This window comes from Neoarius graeffei, chromosome 11 (genome assembly GCF_027579695.1).
Source record: "Neoarius graeffei isolate fNeoGra1 chromosome 11, fNeoGra1.pri, whole genome shotgun sequence".
NCBI lineage: Eukaryota > Metazoa > Chordata > Actinopteri > Siluriformes > Ariidae > Neoarius > Neoarius graeffei.
Genome location: NC_083579.1, coordinates 71,828,328 through 71,844,877, shown reverse-complemented (window position 1 = coordinate 71,844,877; position 16,550 = coordinate 71,828,328). Strand labels below are relative to the sequence as shown.

The following is a 16,550-nucleotide window of genomic DNA, read 5'->3' as shown; positions in this document are numbered from 1 at the left end:
GAAGTTACCCTGGGGTCCTTTGTGACCTCGGCGACTATTACACGCCTTGCTCTTGGAGTGATCTTTGTTGGTCAACCACTCCTGGGGAGGGTAACAATGGTCTTGAATTTCTTCCATTTGTACACAATCTGTCTGACTGTGGATTGGTGGAGCCCAAACTCTTTAGAGATGGTTTTGTAACCTTTTCCAGCCTGATGAGCATCAACAACGCTTTTTCTGAGGTCCTCAGAAATCTCCTTTGTTCATGCCATGATACACTTCCACAAACGTGTTCTGAAGATCAGACTTTGATAGATCCCTGTTCTTTAAATTAAAAAGGGTGCCCCTCGCACCTGATTATTCATCCCATTGATTGACACCTAACTCTAATTTCACCTTCAAATTAACTGCTAATTCTAGAGGTTCACATACTTTTGCCACTCACAGATATGTAATATTGGATCATTTTCCTCAATAAATAAATGACCAAGTATAATATTTTTGTCTCATTTGTTTAACTCAGTTCTCTTTATCTACTTTTAGGACTTGTGTGAAAATCTGATGATGTTTAGGTCATATTTATGCAGAAATATAGAAAATTCTAAAGGGTTCACAAACTTTCAAGCACCACTGTATGTGCGAGCTAAAGGTGCTTTATATGTCATAAGACATTTACTTTTTATCACAGCTGCATACCATGAAAACAGTTTCTGATTGTGCAGGCTGACTGTTTCCAATGAACTTACATTTCTGACATGCTCTTCCTTTGTTTCTTATTTCTTTCGTGCCTTTTATAACAAAGTCTTTTTATGTGTGATTACGTGTAGAAACATACTTTAACCAGAATTGCATACAACCAGAAACAATGTTGGAACAGTCGAGCTGAAAATGTTTCTCTCCAAGGTGAGCCAACAGGTGGTGATATAACTCAAGAGGTTTTAGTTAAATCATGAGGTTTTGGAAAGAAAACTGGTATCTCCTTCTGCTTCCAGTGGCTTCTGTCACTTTGTCTCATTCTGACCAGAAAAGGATATTTGATTTGTTTGATGATATCTTCTTTCTTCTTGTATCCAGTAGGATACTGAATCTTTCAAAATGTGTAATATTTTACTTTTGTAACAATCTCCTTTGAACATGATGACAATATAGGTGCCAGGTTATGAACTCGGTGAAGGAAAGAGAGCACAACTCCGGGTTTGATCAGTTATAACTATGCCACAGCAACACCAAACTATGAGGCTGGATACACAACAGGGTTCAAGCATAACAGAGTTGACACTGTCACTGGAGATCTGACCATCTCGAATCTCAACCTGTCAGATTCTGCAATGTATTACAAAACATACTGGAAGGCAGGCTGTGTTCACAGCTGGCTTGACCACATGAAGGTTAATTTCAGTGCAGTATTCCTGAGTTTAGATTTTTTTTCTTACAGAGTCTCTCCTAGGAAATGAAATCAAATTGCTCTCGCGTGATAGAATTTTAACATTGACAAAATTGTCAAATCTGCTTTAACAGATTAGGGGAAATTATCAATAATTTTTCCCCTTACATGTTGGCTGCTAATTGGTGGTGTCGTGGTTAGCACTGGCACCTCACAGCAAGTAGGTTCTGGGTTCGAGCCCAGTGGCCAGCAGGGGCCTTTCTGTATGGAGTTTGCATGTTCTCCCCGTGTCTGTGTGGGTTTCCTCCAGGTGCTCCGGTTTCCCCTACTGTCCAAAGACATGCAGTTAGGTTAACTGGCTACTCTAAATTGTCCATAGGTGTAAACGTGTGTGTGATTGGTTGTTTCCTGAGCCTAATGGGATGGTTGTGACAGGAAGGGCATCTAGTGTAAAACTATGCTTTGATTCATATGACATGCAGGTCAATAAGGTCCACATGGACCCAGACCTGGCAACAGTCCCTTATGAAAAAGAAGTTCATTCAAGTGTGCGTCTAGTATACTTCTTTTAAACTAAAAATAAGAGTATGCTTTCAGTTTAATTTTTATTTAGTTACCAGAGATATACTTCATAAAGTTATACATAAGTATACTTGGCTTATACCAAAAAGTATATACTGTAGAAAAGCCTAAGTGTATTTAGCTTGTACTTAAAGTTTTGATGAAGATATACTTAACAAAAGTGTAAAAAAGTATTAAAATATTTGTGCCTTACGTTTAAGTGTACTTGCCCTGTAGTTGTGCTTCAGCATTGTTGACTCTGTGGTTCCATATAAGTTTTTTTTTTTTTTTAATTTCTCCTGAGTGGAATTATTTTTATTTATTTATTTTTTAAAGAGCTTGGATGTCATTTTTCAGTTGTCATTGCCATGTTTTTATACTTTGGCATTTAATGCAATGTTGCTTTAAATTCTGATTTTTAAAGAAAATGAATATGTTCTTAATCCTGAGTATCTGTTGTTATTTTGTGAATTCTTACCTTTATAACTTCATTGCAACTTCTCATCTCATTATCTCTAGCCGCTTTATCCTGTTCTACAGGGTCGCAGGCAAGCTGGAGCCTATCCCAGCTGACTACGGGCGAAAGGCGGGGTACACCCTGGACAAGTCGCCAGGTCATCACAGGGCTGACACATAGACACAGACAACCAGTCACACTCACATTCACACCTACGGTCAATTTAGAGTCACTTAAGGTGTCTACTACTAGTGTGCATGAGGTAAGGGTTAGTGCTAGAAAGCTAATAGTATACCTCGAAAGGAAATTGCAGTATACTTCAAAACTAAAAAGTGAACTAGAAGTATAAAACAAGTAAACTCATCATATATTTCCAGTATACTATGAAGTATGCTTTTGTAAACTAAAGAGTGGACTACAAGTATAGAACTAGTAAACTATTAGTATATACGTTTACTTGTGGTATACTTGCAGTACAAAATAAATACTAGTTGTATACTCAGAGTTTACTTCTCTTAGACTTAACGTATACTTTTTAAAAAATAAAAGTGGGCCAATTTAGTCCCAGGAAGTATTAGATTAGTTTACTTACAAGTATACTGTAAGTACATTGATATCAGGATACTTGGTACACAAAAAGTGTACTTAAGGAAATATACTTTACTTAAGTATACTTAATAAAATTAACTTGAAATATACTTTGTTTTGATAAGGGGTGTTGGAAAAGGGAGGAGAAGATGACATGTTGGCTGCTAATGAAGAGATGAGAAAATAGAGCTTTTTGTCCTTGGCACAATGTGCTACATTCGGCAGAAACCCAACGCCATTCTCTAAATGAAGCATGATATTGATAGAATCACGGTCTGAGTATGTTTTTCCTCAGTAGGAACTGGGAAACTGGCCACAGTTGAGGGCAAGATAGATAGAACCAAAGACAGAACAATCCGAGAAGAAAATCTGTCCAACTTTGCAAAAGACCTGAAACTGAGATGGAGGTTCACCTACCAACCAGACAACAACCCTAAGAACACTCGAAAAGCTGCAATGGAGTTGGTCAGAACTAAGAATTTGTTGGAATGGTTAAACCCATTAAAAGCCAGTTAAACCCAGACCTTAATCCATGAAACAATCTTTCACAAGAATTAAAAACCACTCACTTAACAGTCTTCATTCAATCTGACAGAGCTCGAGCAGACACTGACATGTAGCACTGACATGTAGACAAGTGTTTCAGGTGGAGCAGGCCATACCGCTAGCTTTGTGATCAGCTACAACTTCAACACTACAAAAAAGTGTGTTATGTCAAACAAAGAAGTTAAATAATTTCTACATACAGCTGAAAACAAACTGAAATAAGCAGCCGTCACCCAATAAACCTTCCAAAAAAACCACCATTCACGAGTGTTTTGCCAATAGGGGGAGATGTGTACAGGTGTAAAGGTCCTAAAAACCCTTTGTGCTCTTTCAGTAGTTGCTCACTCTAATGCTCAGTCACCAAGTCTCTCTTTCTCTCCAATTATATAAGGGCCTTTTGTATCTGAATGAGTTTCTCACTCAAGATGTGTATCAGAAGGACATATGCAACTGTTTCTATGTTGTGCCTGTACATGTATTTGTTTCCAGGTAGTACCTTTTAAAATACAGTACTTTAACTACTGTCAAATATGATGTTAAATCCTGTGTTTATTGGGAATTATGGTGGATTTATTTATTTATTCAAAATTGACATCATTTTTCATCTACAGGGAGGACAAACTGCGCTCAAGTTCACCAGAGTTCTTCACTCCTAGTGAAGGAAACACAGAATGTAACAATTGAGTGTAGCCATAATGATGATAACTTATGTTATGGTATCAGCAAAAGGTTGACAGTAGAATGGCGCTGATTGGATATAGCTATGACAAGAATGAGCCAAAAATGAGGATGATTTTAAAAATCGGTTCAAGCAGAGCAGACAGAGCACAACACAAGGACAAATTACCATCATTAATCTACTTCAGTCAGACTCTGCTGTTTATTACTGTGCAGCACGCGAGCACAGTGCTGCAGATTCACATCATCTCCTTACTAAAAACCCCAAACGCCCAGGAGTACAAATATGGGCTTGGCATTAAAGTAAGCAGCTGTGTGTCTGACTTGCTATCTTTTGAGGTTATACTACTATTTGGTGTTTCCTATTTCCGTTTTGGGGCGGCACGGTGGTGTAGTGGTTAGCGCTGTCACCTCACAGCAAGAAGGTCCAGGTTCGAGCCCCGTGGCCGGCGAGGGCCTTTCTGTGTGGAGTTTGCATGTTCTCCCCGTGTCCGTGTGGGTTTACTCCGGGTGCTATGTTTCCCCCACAGTCCAAAGACATGCAGGTTAGGTTAACTGGTGAATCTAAATTGACCGTAGGTGTGAGTGTGAATGGTTGTCTGTGTCTATGTGTCAGCCCTGTGATGATCTGGCGACTTGTCCAGAGTGTACCCCGCCTCTCGCCCATAGTCAGCTGGGATAGGCTACAGCTTGCCCGCGACCCTGTAGAACAGGATAAAGCGGCTAGAGATAATGAGATGAGATGAGATTTCCTTTTTTTTTTTTTAAGGCAGGAACAACTGGCTGTATTTTACACGCTGCAACAATAAACCTGTTGGTACTGTTTTGTGCTTTAAATCCTTGTGATTCCCTTTGGTATCATTAATTCAGTCTCGCCTGTTTACTGATTGGTCCTATTAAAGGAACAAATGTACACAGATAAAGAGAGCAACAGCAAGCACACATGAAGGCAGATTTCTGTGCTTATCAACATGTGCTCTGTATTTATGCAAGTAACAGCATCACTTTGCTTCACTGTATAAGCTGGCCATGGGGAAGCCATGGCCTAATGGTGAGAGAAGCAGCTTTGGGACCAATAGTTCGCTGGTTTGATTCCCTGAACCAGCAGGAATGGCTGAGGTGCCCTTGAGAGAGGCACCTAACCCTTAACTGCTCCCTAGGCTGCTCTGGGTATGTTGTATGTTGCTCTGGATAAAGGCGTCTGCTAAATGCTATGAATGTAATGTCATTTGGAGCTCATACGATTTGATGGCACTGTATATGATGCAAAAAGAAAAGGGCTAAAAGCATTTCTTTGCATTCGGTCCAGTAGGGGGAGATATAACTCAAGAAGTTTAGATGAGGCTATAGGATTGTCAGTGGAGAGAAAAACAGTGTTTCTCCTTCGTACAGCTCCTTTGCAATCACTCTGTCTCATTCAGAAAGATGTGGGTTTGGGCTTACAGGCTCTGCATTCTTCTCTCTCTATTATCCAGTATGATATCAAGAATTTAAATTCCATCTAAATCTGTAGTGTTACTTTGCTTTGCTTTGCTTTTATTATTGCCATATACTGTATGTTATGTACTTATATGTATTTTTCCCTACAGGTCTGTCAGACTGTGTCCAGGTTAAGCAGCCATCAGATCTGATTGCAAATCTCAATGATAAAGTTCACATCTCCTGTCAACATAATGATGACAGTTTAGATGTCATGTTGTGGTATCAGCAAAGGAGGGAAACTGCAACTATGGCTTTGATCGGCTATAGTTATGCTACAGTTCCACCAAACAATGAAGCTGGATACCCAGCTACACGGTTCAAACAGAGCAAGACTAACACTGTAACTGGAGACCTGACCATCTCTAATCTCACCCTGTCAGATTCTGCTGTATATTACTGTGCTGCCAAAACTACACAGTGCTTGTGTTTCATCACCTGCCTGACTTAAAACCCACGCATACAGGAAATTCACACAACAGTGCTGCAGCTCAGTAATACACATCATGTCAGAGGAGCATCATCAAGTTTCTTCTGAACCAAGTCAAGAGCAACATGACTGGAGCTCTCTTATACATACTCTTGATCATTTTGCTGAAAGGTATGCAACTCGAAATTACTTGTAAGATACTAAATCAAATGTAAGTAAGTGTCATGCTATAGATACTTAATCCTATAACATTCCCATGTCTCTTTTAGGCTCCTGTTGGGGTGTGTTGATCACTCAATGGCCTAAATATATCTCCAGTTTTAAAAGCACCTCAGGGGACATGCACTGTTATCAGAATGACACAAACTATGAGTACACTTACTGGTACAGACAAATCGAAGGGAAAGAGCTCGTACTTATATCCAGATCTGTCTCTGGCAATCCTAGCCAGGAGAAAGGTTTTGAAAATGGCTTCAAAGCCTGGGGAACAAACAAGAAGTGGTCACTGACAGTGGATGTTCAAGAGAACAGTGATGCAGTTTACCTGTGTGCTGCTCGTTTCCACAGTGAAGAAATGCTGTTTGTCTGTGGGACAAAAACATACTGAATGGCTGCCAGTGATCACAGCTGACTCAACCATATAAAGGTTAATTTCAGTGCAGCATTACTGAATTCTCAATAGGAAATCAAAATGCATGAGAATCCATGCATGTTAACTTTTTCTCATTTCGAATATACATGTAAAACCGGTAAATAAATGAAATCCTGTTTCAATTTCAGTTGAAATGCTGACAAATACAGTGTCATGCAAAAGTATTCATCCCCCTCGGTGTTTGTCCTGTTTTGTCACATTACAAGCTGGAATTAAAATGGATTTTTGGAGGGTTAGCACAATTTGATTTACACAACATGCCTACCATTTTAAAGGTGCATATTGTTTATTATTGTGACACAAACAATAATTTAAGATGAAAAAAAAAACCAGAAACCTGGAGTGGACATAGGTATTCACCCCCCCAAAGTCAATAGTTTGTAGAGCCACCTTTTGCTGCAATCACAGCTGCAAGTATCTTGGGGTATGTCTCTATTAGCTTAGCACACGTAGCCACTGGGATTTTTGCCCATTCCTCAAGGCAAAACTGCTCCAACTCCTTCAAGTTAGATGGGTTGTGTTGGTGTACAGCAATCTTCAAGTTATGCAACAGAGTCTCAATTGGATTGAGGTCTGGACTTCGATTAGGCCATTCAAAGACATGTAAATGTTTCCCTTTAAACCACTCCAGTGTGGCTTTAGCTGTAGGTTTAGGGTCATTGTCCTGCTGGAATGTGAACCTTCATCCCAGTCTCAAACCTCTGGCTGACTCAAACAGGTTTTCCTCCAGAATTGCCCTGTATTTAGTGCCATCCATCTTTCCTTCAGTCCTGACCAGCTTTCTTGTCCCTGCAGATGAAAAATATCTCCACAGCATGATGCTGCCACCACCATGCTTCACTGTAGGAATTGTGTCCTCAGGGTGTTTGCTTTGCACCATAAATGGCATTTCCCATGATGACCAAAAGGATCAATTTTAGTCTCATCTGACCAGAGAATCTTCTTCCATGTGCTTAGGGAGTCTGCCACATGCTGATGGGTAAACCCCAAACGTGTTTTCTTAAGCAATGGCTTTTTTCTGGTCACTCTTCCATAAAGCCCTGCTCTGTAGAGTGTACGGCTTAAAGCGCTCCTATGGACAGATACTCCCATCTCCGCTGCGGACCTTTGCAGCTCCTTCAGTGTTATCTTTGGTATCTTTGTTGCATGTCTGATTAATGCCCTCGTTGTCTGGTCTGTGAATTTTGGTGGGCAGCCATCTCTTGTCAGGTTTGTAGTGGTGAAATATTCTTTCCATTTTGCTATAATCGATTTAATGGTGCTCCCTGAGATATTCAAAGTTTGGGATTTTTTTTATAACCCAACCCTGATCTATAGTTTTTCACAGCTTTGTCTTTGACCTGTTTGGAGGCTCCTTGATTCTCATGTTGCTTGCTTAGTAGTGTTGCAGAGTCAGGGTCCTTCCAGAACAGGTTGATTTATACAGACATCATGTGACAGATCATGTGACACTTTAACTGCACACAGGTGGATCTTAATCAACTAATTATATGACTTATCAGGTGAATTTGTTGGACCAGCTCTTATTTATGGGTTTCATACGAAAGGGGGTGAATACCTATGCACACCCGATATTTCTGTTTTTTCATCTTAATTATTGTTTGTGTCAGAATAAAACAAACAATTTGCACTTTTAAAGTTGCAGGCATGTTGTGTAAATCAAATTGTGCTAACCCTTCAAAAATCCTTTTTAATTCCAGGTTGCAATATGACAAAACAAGACAAACACCAAGGGAGATGAATACTTTTGCAAGATACTGTACAGGTGGAAACATGATTTCAGTGACTTTGACTGTGGCATAGTGCTCGTGCCAGACACGATAGTTTGGGGGTTTTATTTTATAAACTACTAAATGTAACTATAATCACTTAAAAATATGACTTGACCTGTATGGCCAAGAAGGGAAGGTACACAGTCAGTGTATCTAATAATGTGAATACACTCTGCTGAGTGTATTATCCCAGTCAGAGTAATGGAACGGGACAAATTTATCCACAAACTATAAAATAAATTTCTTAGATCTGAAACTAATCCCCCTGCCCCAAAATTATTCAAAACACAACCATTCCTAAGTGTTTTGCCAATAGGGGGAGATGTCTACAGTAGAACATGTGCTGTTCAGGTACCAAAAAGTAACTGTGCTCTTTCAGTGGTCACTCACTCTCATTCCGAGTTTCTCACTCAAACTGTGCATCAGAAGGATGTATACAACTGTTTGTATGTTGTTCGTGCTTTTACTTTTGTTCATAGGTAGGACCCTAAAATACAGTGTTTTAAATATTTAAACATATATTTTGTGCTTATTTTATTACAGTGCTTTTTCAAAATCGGCACTTGTTATTTTTCGTCTACAGGGAGGACAAACTGCAAAGTTCACCAGAGTTCTTCACTCCTAGTGAAGGAAACACAGAATGTAACAATTGAGTGTAGCCATAATGATAATAACTTATATGTTATGTTATGGTATCAGCAAAAGGTTGACAGTAGAATGGTGCTGATTGGATATAGTTCTGGCACAAGTGAGCCAAACAACGAGGATGATTTTAAAAGTCGGTTCAAGCAGAGCAGACAGAGCACAAAACAAGGACAACTTACCATCTCTGATGTACTTCAGTCAGACTCTGCTGTTTATTACTGTGCAGCACGCGAGCACAGTGCTGCAGATTTGCATCATCTCCTTACTAAAAACCCCAAACACCCAGGAGTACAAACAGAGGTTTGGCTTTAAAGTAAGCAGCTGTGTGTCTGACTTGTTATCTTTTGAGGTTATACTACTATTTGGTGTTTCCTATTTCCGTTTTTTTTTTTTTAGGCAGGAACAACTGACTGTATTTTACACGCTGCAACAATAAACCTGTTGGTACCGTTTCCATGCTTTAAATCCTTGTGATTCCCTTTGGTATCATTAATTCAGTCCCGCCTGTTTACTGATTGGTCCTATTAAAGGAACAAATGTACACAGATAAAGAGAGCAACAGCACGCACACATGAAGGCAGATTTCTGTGCTTATCAACATGTGCTCTGTATTTATGCAAGTTACAGCATCACTTCGCTTCACTGTATAAGCTGGCCATGGGGAAGCCATGGCCTAATGGTGAGGGAAGCAGCTTTGGGACCAAAAGTTCGCTGGTTTGATTCCCTGAACCAGCAGGAATGGCTGAAGTGCCCTTGAGAAAGGCACCTAACCCTTAACTGATCCCCAAACTGCTCTGAGTATGTTGTATGTTGCTCTGGATAAAGGCGTCTGCTAAATGCTATGAATGTAATGTCATTTAGAGCTCATACGATTTGATGGCACTGTATATGATGCAAAAAGAAAGGGGCTAAAAGCATTTCTTTGCATTCTGTCCCAGTAGGGGGAGATATAACTCAAGAAGTTTAGTTGAGGCTATAGGATTGTCAGTGGAGAGAAAAACAGTGTTTCTCCTTCGTACAGCTCCTTTGCAATCACTCTGTCTCATTCAGAAAGATGTGGGTTTGGGCTTACAGGCTCTGCATTCTTCTCTCTCTGTTATCCAGTATGATATCAAGAATTTAAATTCCATCTAAATCTGTAGTGTTACTTTGCTTTTATTATGGCCATATACTGTATGTTATGTACTTATATGTATTTTTCCCTACAGGTCTGTCAGACTGTGCCCAGGTTAAGCAGCCATCAGATCTGATTGCAAATCTCAATGATAAAGTTCACATCTCCTGTCAACATAATGACGACAATTTAGAAGTCATGTTGTGGTATCAGCAAAGGACGGAAAGTGCAACTATGGCTTTGATCGGCTATAGTTATGCTACAGCTCCACCAAACAATGAAGCTGGATACCCAGCTACACGGTTCAAACAGAGCAAGACTAACACTGTAACTGGAGACCTGACCATCTCTAATCTCACCCTGTCAGATTCTGCTGTGTATTACTGTGCTGCCAAAACTACACAGTGCTTGTGTTTCATCACCTGCCTGACTTAAAACCCAAGCATACAGGAAATTCACGCAACAGTGCTGCAGCTCAGTAATACACATCACGTCAGAGGAGCATCATCAAGTTTCTTCTGAACCAAGTCAAGATCAACATGACTGGAGCTCTCTTATACATACTCTTGATCATTTTGCTGAAAGGTATGCAACTCGAAATGACTTGTAAGATACTAAATCAAATGTAAGTGTCATGCTATAGATACTTAATCCTATAACATTCCCATGTCTCTTTTAGGCTCCTGTTGGGGTGTGTTGATCACTCAATGGCCTAAATATATCTCCAGTTTTAAAAGCACCTCAGTGGACATGCACTGTTATCAGAATGACACAAACTATGACTACACTTACTGGTACAGACAAATCGAAGGGAAAGCGCTCGTACTTATAGCCAGCTCTGTCTCTGGCAATCCTAGCCAGGAGAAAGGTTTTGAAAATGGCTTCAAAGCCTGGGGAACAAACAAGAAGTGGTCACTGACAGTGGATGTTCAAGAGGACAGTGATGCAGTTTACCTGTGTGCTGCTCGTTTCCACAGTGAAGAAATGCTGTTTGTCTGTGGGACAAAAACATACTGAATGGCTGCCAGTGATCACAGCTGACTCAACCACATGAAGGTTAATTTCAGTGCAGCATTAGTGATTCTCAGAAGGAAATCAAAATGCCTGAGAATCCATGCATGTTAACTTTTTCTCATTTCTGATATACATGTAAAACTGGAAAAATAAATGAAATTCTGTCTCAATTTCAGTTGAAATGCTGACAAATACAGTGTCATGTAAAAGTACTCATCCCCCTTGGTGTTTGTCCGGTTTTGTCACATTACAAGCTGGAATTAAAATGGATTTTTGGAGGGTTAGCACCATTTGATTTACACAACATGCCTACCACTTTAAAGGTGCATATTATTTATTATTGTGACACAAACAATAATTAAGATGAAAAAAAAACCCAGAAATCTGGAGTGTGCCTAGATATTCACCCTCCAAAGTCAATATTTTGTAGAGCCACCTTTTGCTGCACTTACAGCTTCATGTCTCTTAGGGTACGTCTGTTTTAGCTAAGTACATCTAGCCACTGGGATTTTTGCCCATTCATCACGGCAAAACTGCTCCAACTCCTTCAAGGTAGATGGATTGTGTTGGTGTACAGCAATGAAGTTATGCCACAGAGTCTCAATTGGATTGAGGTCTGGGCTTTGATTAGGCCATTCCAAGACATTTAAATGTTTCCATTTAAACCACTCCAGTGTGGTTTTAGCAGTATGTTTAGGGTCGTTGTCCTGCTGGAACGTGAAACTTGGTCCCAGTCTCAATACTCGGGCAGACTCAAACAAGTTTTCCTCCAGAATCACCCTGTATTTAGTGTCATCCATATTTCCTTCAGTCTTGACCAGCTTTCCTGTCCCTGCAGATGAAAAATTACCCCACAGAATGATGCTGCCACCACCATGCTTCACTGTAGGAATGGTGTTCTCAGGGTGTTTGCTTTGCGCCAGACATGGCATTTCCCATGATGACCTAAAGGATCAATTTTAGTCTCGTCTGACCAGAGAATCTTCTTCCATGTGTTTGGGGAGTCTGCCACATGCTGTTGGGTAAACCCCAAATGTGTTTTCTTCAGCAATGGCTTTTTTCTGGCCACTCTTCCATAAAGTCCCGCTCTGTAGAGTGTACGGCTTAAAGCGCTCCTATGGACAGATACTCCCATCTCCGCTGCGGACCTTTGCAGCTTCTTCAGTGTTATCTTTGGTATCTTTGTTGCATCTCTGATTAATGTCCTCCTTGCCCGGTCTGTGAGTTTTTGTGGGCGGGGCCTTCTCTTGTCAGGTTTATCGTGGTGCCATATTCTTTCCCTTTTGCTATAATGGATTTAATGGTGCTCCCTGAGATATTCAAAGTTTGGGATTTTTTTTTTATAACACAAATCTGATCTATACTTCTTCACAACTTTGTCTCTGACCTGTTTGGAGGCTCCTTGATTCTCATGTTGCTTGCTTAATCATGTTGCAGAGTCAGGGTCCTTCCAGAACAGGTTGATTTACACAGACATCATGTGACAGATCATGTGACACTTTGATTGCACACAGTTGGATCTTAATCAATTAATTATGCGACTTATCAAGTGAATTTGTTGGACCAGCTGTTATTTAGGGGTTTCATACGAAAGGGGGTGAATACCTATGCACACCCAATATTTCTGTTTTTTTCAGAATCAGAAGCACTTTATTGCCAGGTATGTTACACACATGAGGAATTTGACTCCGGTTCGACTTAGCTTTCATAGTACAGACAGAAAAAAGTATAGAAAGAAAAACACACACAGAGAGAGAGTCTCACTGCAGTGAACTCCAGGGGGAGAATTGCGTTTCTACAGCAACGGCCTTGAGGCAGTGCTGGCTATGGAGCCAAGATAAGATTGGAATTTGTTTAGACTTAAGATGGGTAGACGTGTCCTTTTTCGCCTAACCCGCTTGTCCATTCTGGCCACCAAAACGATCCATTTCTCTTTGCAAAGCCATCAACTTCTGCACAGTGCTGCAGATTCACATCATCTCCTTACTAAAAACCCCAAACACCCAGGAGTACAAACAGAGGCTTGGCGTTAAAGTAAGCAGCTGTGTGTCTGACTTGTTATCTTTTGAGCTTATGCTACTATTTGGTGTTTCTTATTTCCATTTTTTTAAGGCAGGAACAACTGGCTATATTTTACACGCTGCAACAATAAACCTGTTGGTACTGTTTCCATGCTTTAAATCCTTGTGATGCCCTTTGGTATCATTAATTCAGTCTCGCCTGTTTACTGATTGGTCCTATTAAAGGAACAAATGTACACAGATAAAGAGAGCAACAGCACGCACAAATGAAGGCAGATTTCTGTGCTTATCAACATGTGCTCTGTATTTATGCAAGTAACAGCATCACTTCGCTTCACTGTATAAGCTGGCCATGGGGAAGCCATGGCCTAATGGTGAGAGAAGCAGCTTTGGGACCAAAAGTTCGCTGGTTTGATTGCCTGAACCAGTAGGAATGGCTGAAGTGCCCTTGAGAGAGGCACCTAACCCTTAACTGCTCCCTAGGCTGCTCTGGGTATGTTGTATGTTGCTCTGGATAAAGGCGTCTGCTAAATGCTGTGAATGCAATGTCATTGGGAGCTCATACGATTTGATGGCACTGTATATGATGCAAAAAGAAAGGGGCTAAAAGCATTTCTTTGCATTCTGTCCCAGTAGGGGGAGATATAACTCAAGAAGTTTAGTTGAGGCTATAGGATTGTCAGTGGAGAGAAAAACAGTGTTTCTGCTTCATACAGCTCCTTTGCAATCACTCTGTCTCATTCAGAAAGATGTGGGTTTGGGCTTACAGGCTCTGCATTCTTCTCTCTCTGTTATCCAGTATGATATCAAGAATTTAAATTCCATCTAAATCTGTAGAGTTACTTTGCTTTGCTTTTATTATTGCCATATACTGTATGTTATGTACTTATATGTATTTTTCCCTACAGGTCTGTCAGACTGTGCCCAGGTTAAGCAGCCATCAGATCTGATTGCAAATCTCAATGATAAAGTTCACATCTCCTGTCAACATAATGACGACAATTTAAAAGTCATGTTGTGGTATCAGCAAAGGAGGGAAAGTGCAACTATGGCTTTGATCAGCTATAGTTATGCTACAGCTCCACCAAACAATGAAGCTGGATACCCAGCTACACGGTTCAAACAGAGCAAGACTAACACTGTAACTGGAGACCTGACCATCTCTAATCTCACCCTGTCAGATTCTGCTGTGTATTACTGTGCTGCCAGAACTACACAGTGCTTGTGTTTCATCACCTGCCTGACTTAAAACCCAAGCATACAGGAAATTCATGCAACAGTGCTGCAGCTCAGTAATACACATCACGTCAGAGGAGCATCAAGTTTCTTCTGAACCAAGTCAAGATCAACATGACTGGAGCTCTCTTATACATACTCTTGATCATTTTGCTGAAAGGTATGCAACTCGAAATGACTTGTAAGATACTAAATCAAATCTAAGTGTCATGTGACTTCAGTGGACATGCACTGTCACTGTATCAGAATGACACAGACTATGTATTTTTCCCTACAGGTCTGTCAGACTGTGTCCAGGTTAAGCAGCCATCAGATCTGATTGCAAATCTCAAGGATAATGTTTCCATCCCCTGTCAACATGATGACAACAATTTAGATATTATGTTATGGTATCAGCAAAAGATTGACAGTAGAATGGTGCTGATTGGATATACCTATGGCACGAGTGAGCCAAACAACGAGGATGATTTTAAAATTCGGTTCAAGCAGAACAGACAGAGCACAACACAAGGACAACTTACCATCTCTAATCTATTTCAGTCTGACTCTGCTGTTTATTACTGTGCTGCACGCGAGCACAGTGCTGCAGATTCACATCATCTCCTTACTAAAACCCCCAAACACACCTGAAAACAAACTGTTGCTGGGTTTCCATTAACCTGCTAAAAAACAAGTCATGGAAACTTTTGAATTTCAAACAGTCTCTCAAATATCCAAAAACCTTTATACACTTCCATGAGATGACTAATAATGAAATCAGAAATGAAATGGAAATACATTTATTGAATTCGATTAAACACTGCCACAGCTACTGCAGTGGATGCAAGCAAAATCCCATGCCAAATATCAGGTCTAGTTGATCTGAATGATGACTGCAAGATGAGGAATCCCAGTTTTAATCGCATAGCATCACTCAATGGAAACCAATTACATTTGGTTGACTTTAAAAAAATAATTAATTTAATTTTGCACAATAAATACAGGGTTTCTGCAATGGAAACCAGGCGAGTGCCTCTGCTTCAAACTGGAATTTTATGCTTCTGGTTTGTTTTCAGATGTCATTTTTTATTACGGCAGCACGGTGGTGTAGTGGTTAGCGCTGTCGCCTCACAGCAAGAAGGTCCGGGTTCGAGCCCCGTGGCCGACGAGGGCCTTTCTGTGCGGAATTTGCATGTTCTCCCCGTGTCCGCGTGGGTTTCCTCCGGGTGCTCCGGTTTCCCCCACAGTCCAAAGACATGCAGGTTAGGTTAACTGGTGACTCTAAATTGACTGTAGGTGTGAATGTGAATGGTTGTCTGTGTCTATGTGTCAGCCCTGTGATGACCTGGCGACTTGTCCAGGGTGTACCCCGCCTTTCGCCCGTAGTCAGCTGGGATAGGCTCCAGCTTGCCTGCGACCCTGTAGAACAGGATAAAGCAGCTAGAGATAATGAGATGAGATGAGATTTTTTATTACCACAGTAGTATCTCTCAGTGGCATTTTAGCATGAAACTGTCAGTACCTAGCCTGGGAAATCCCATGCTGCTTTGCACAATCGTTCCGATCTGAAAAGACAGCATGGAAACTATGGTCTAAAGGCTCGCCTGAGTTAGGGAGCCAATCAGAGAGTGGGGAGGGGTGGAAAGACGGTGACGCGTACTACTTGACAAACGGAAGCTTGTAGTTTATTTGGGACTGTTTACGGATCACATTTAACATGGCGGCGAGCGATACGAACCAAACTTTTGATCAAGCTTTGTCTTGCACAAACGGCAGTAATCGTTCGGTGCCATTGTTTTCCTATTTTTGTTTTGCCTTCTCTTTCTCTTTCCTTCTCTTCTTCGCCTCTTCGTCTTCTTCGTCGCTCTAACTACGTAACCAGGTACAACTGCCATGATTGGCCATGGGCTACGTATACGCCAAATTATAGACATTCGCAACGTCCAATAAATGTCCGTTGACAATCGTAAACCACACCTCCCCTACGAGAAATTCAATAGGCGGATTCCAGACCA

At 40.7% G+C, this 16,550-nt stretch overlaps 1 protein-coding gene and 2 gene segments (V, D, J or C); all 3 read left to right on the top strand.

Moving 5' to 3' along the window:
• Positions 1-6,151: 6,151 nt before the first annotated feature.
• On the top strand, positions 6,152-6,709 carry LOC132893685 (T-cell receptor beta chain V region C5-like). The segment is given in 2 exon segments: positions 6,152-6,273; positions 6,372-6,709. Coding segments are annotated over 2 exon segments (384 nt in total).
• Positions 6,710-10,224: 3,515 nt separating this feature from the next.
• Positions 10,225-10,720, top strand: LOC132893684 (Ig kappa chain V-V region HP 123E6-like). The segment is given in 2 exon segments: positions 10,225-10,274; positions 10,380-10,720. Coding segments are annotated over 2 exon segments (390 nt in total).
• Positions 10,721-10,767: 47 nt separating this feature from the next.
• Positions 10,768-14,569, top strand: LOC132893683 (uncharacterized). The gene is made up of 4 exons (XM_060932825.1): positions 10,768-10,870; positions 10,965-11,274; positions 14,066-14,118; positions 14,229-14,569. The coding sequence occupies exons 1-4, from the start codon at positions 10,825-10,827 to the stop codon at positions 14,567-14,569; spliced, it is 750 nt and encodes a 249-aa protein (XP_060788808.1). The 5' UTR covers positions 10,768-10,824.
• The last annotated feature ends 1,981 nt before the right edge of the window (positions 14,570-16,550 follow it).

What these genes read in the sequence shown, in the direction of transcription:
- LOC132893683 (XM_060932825.1), top strand. Translation starts at nt 10,825, where the DNA reads ATGACTGGAGCTCTCTTATACATACTCTTGATCATTTTGCTGAAAG. An exon ending in TTCCACAGTGAAGAAATGCT is followed by an intron (nt 11,275 to 14,065) that starts GTTTGTCTGTGG and finishes TGTCTCATTCAG; the next exon opens with AAAGATGTGGGTTTGGGCTT. An exon ending in TCTTCTCTCTCTGTTATCCA is followed by an intron (nt 14,119 to 14,228) that starts GTATGATATCAA and finishes TTTTCCCTACAG; the next exon opens with GTCTGTCAGACTGTGCCCAG.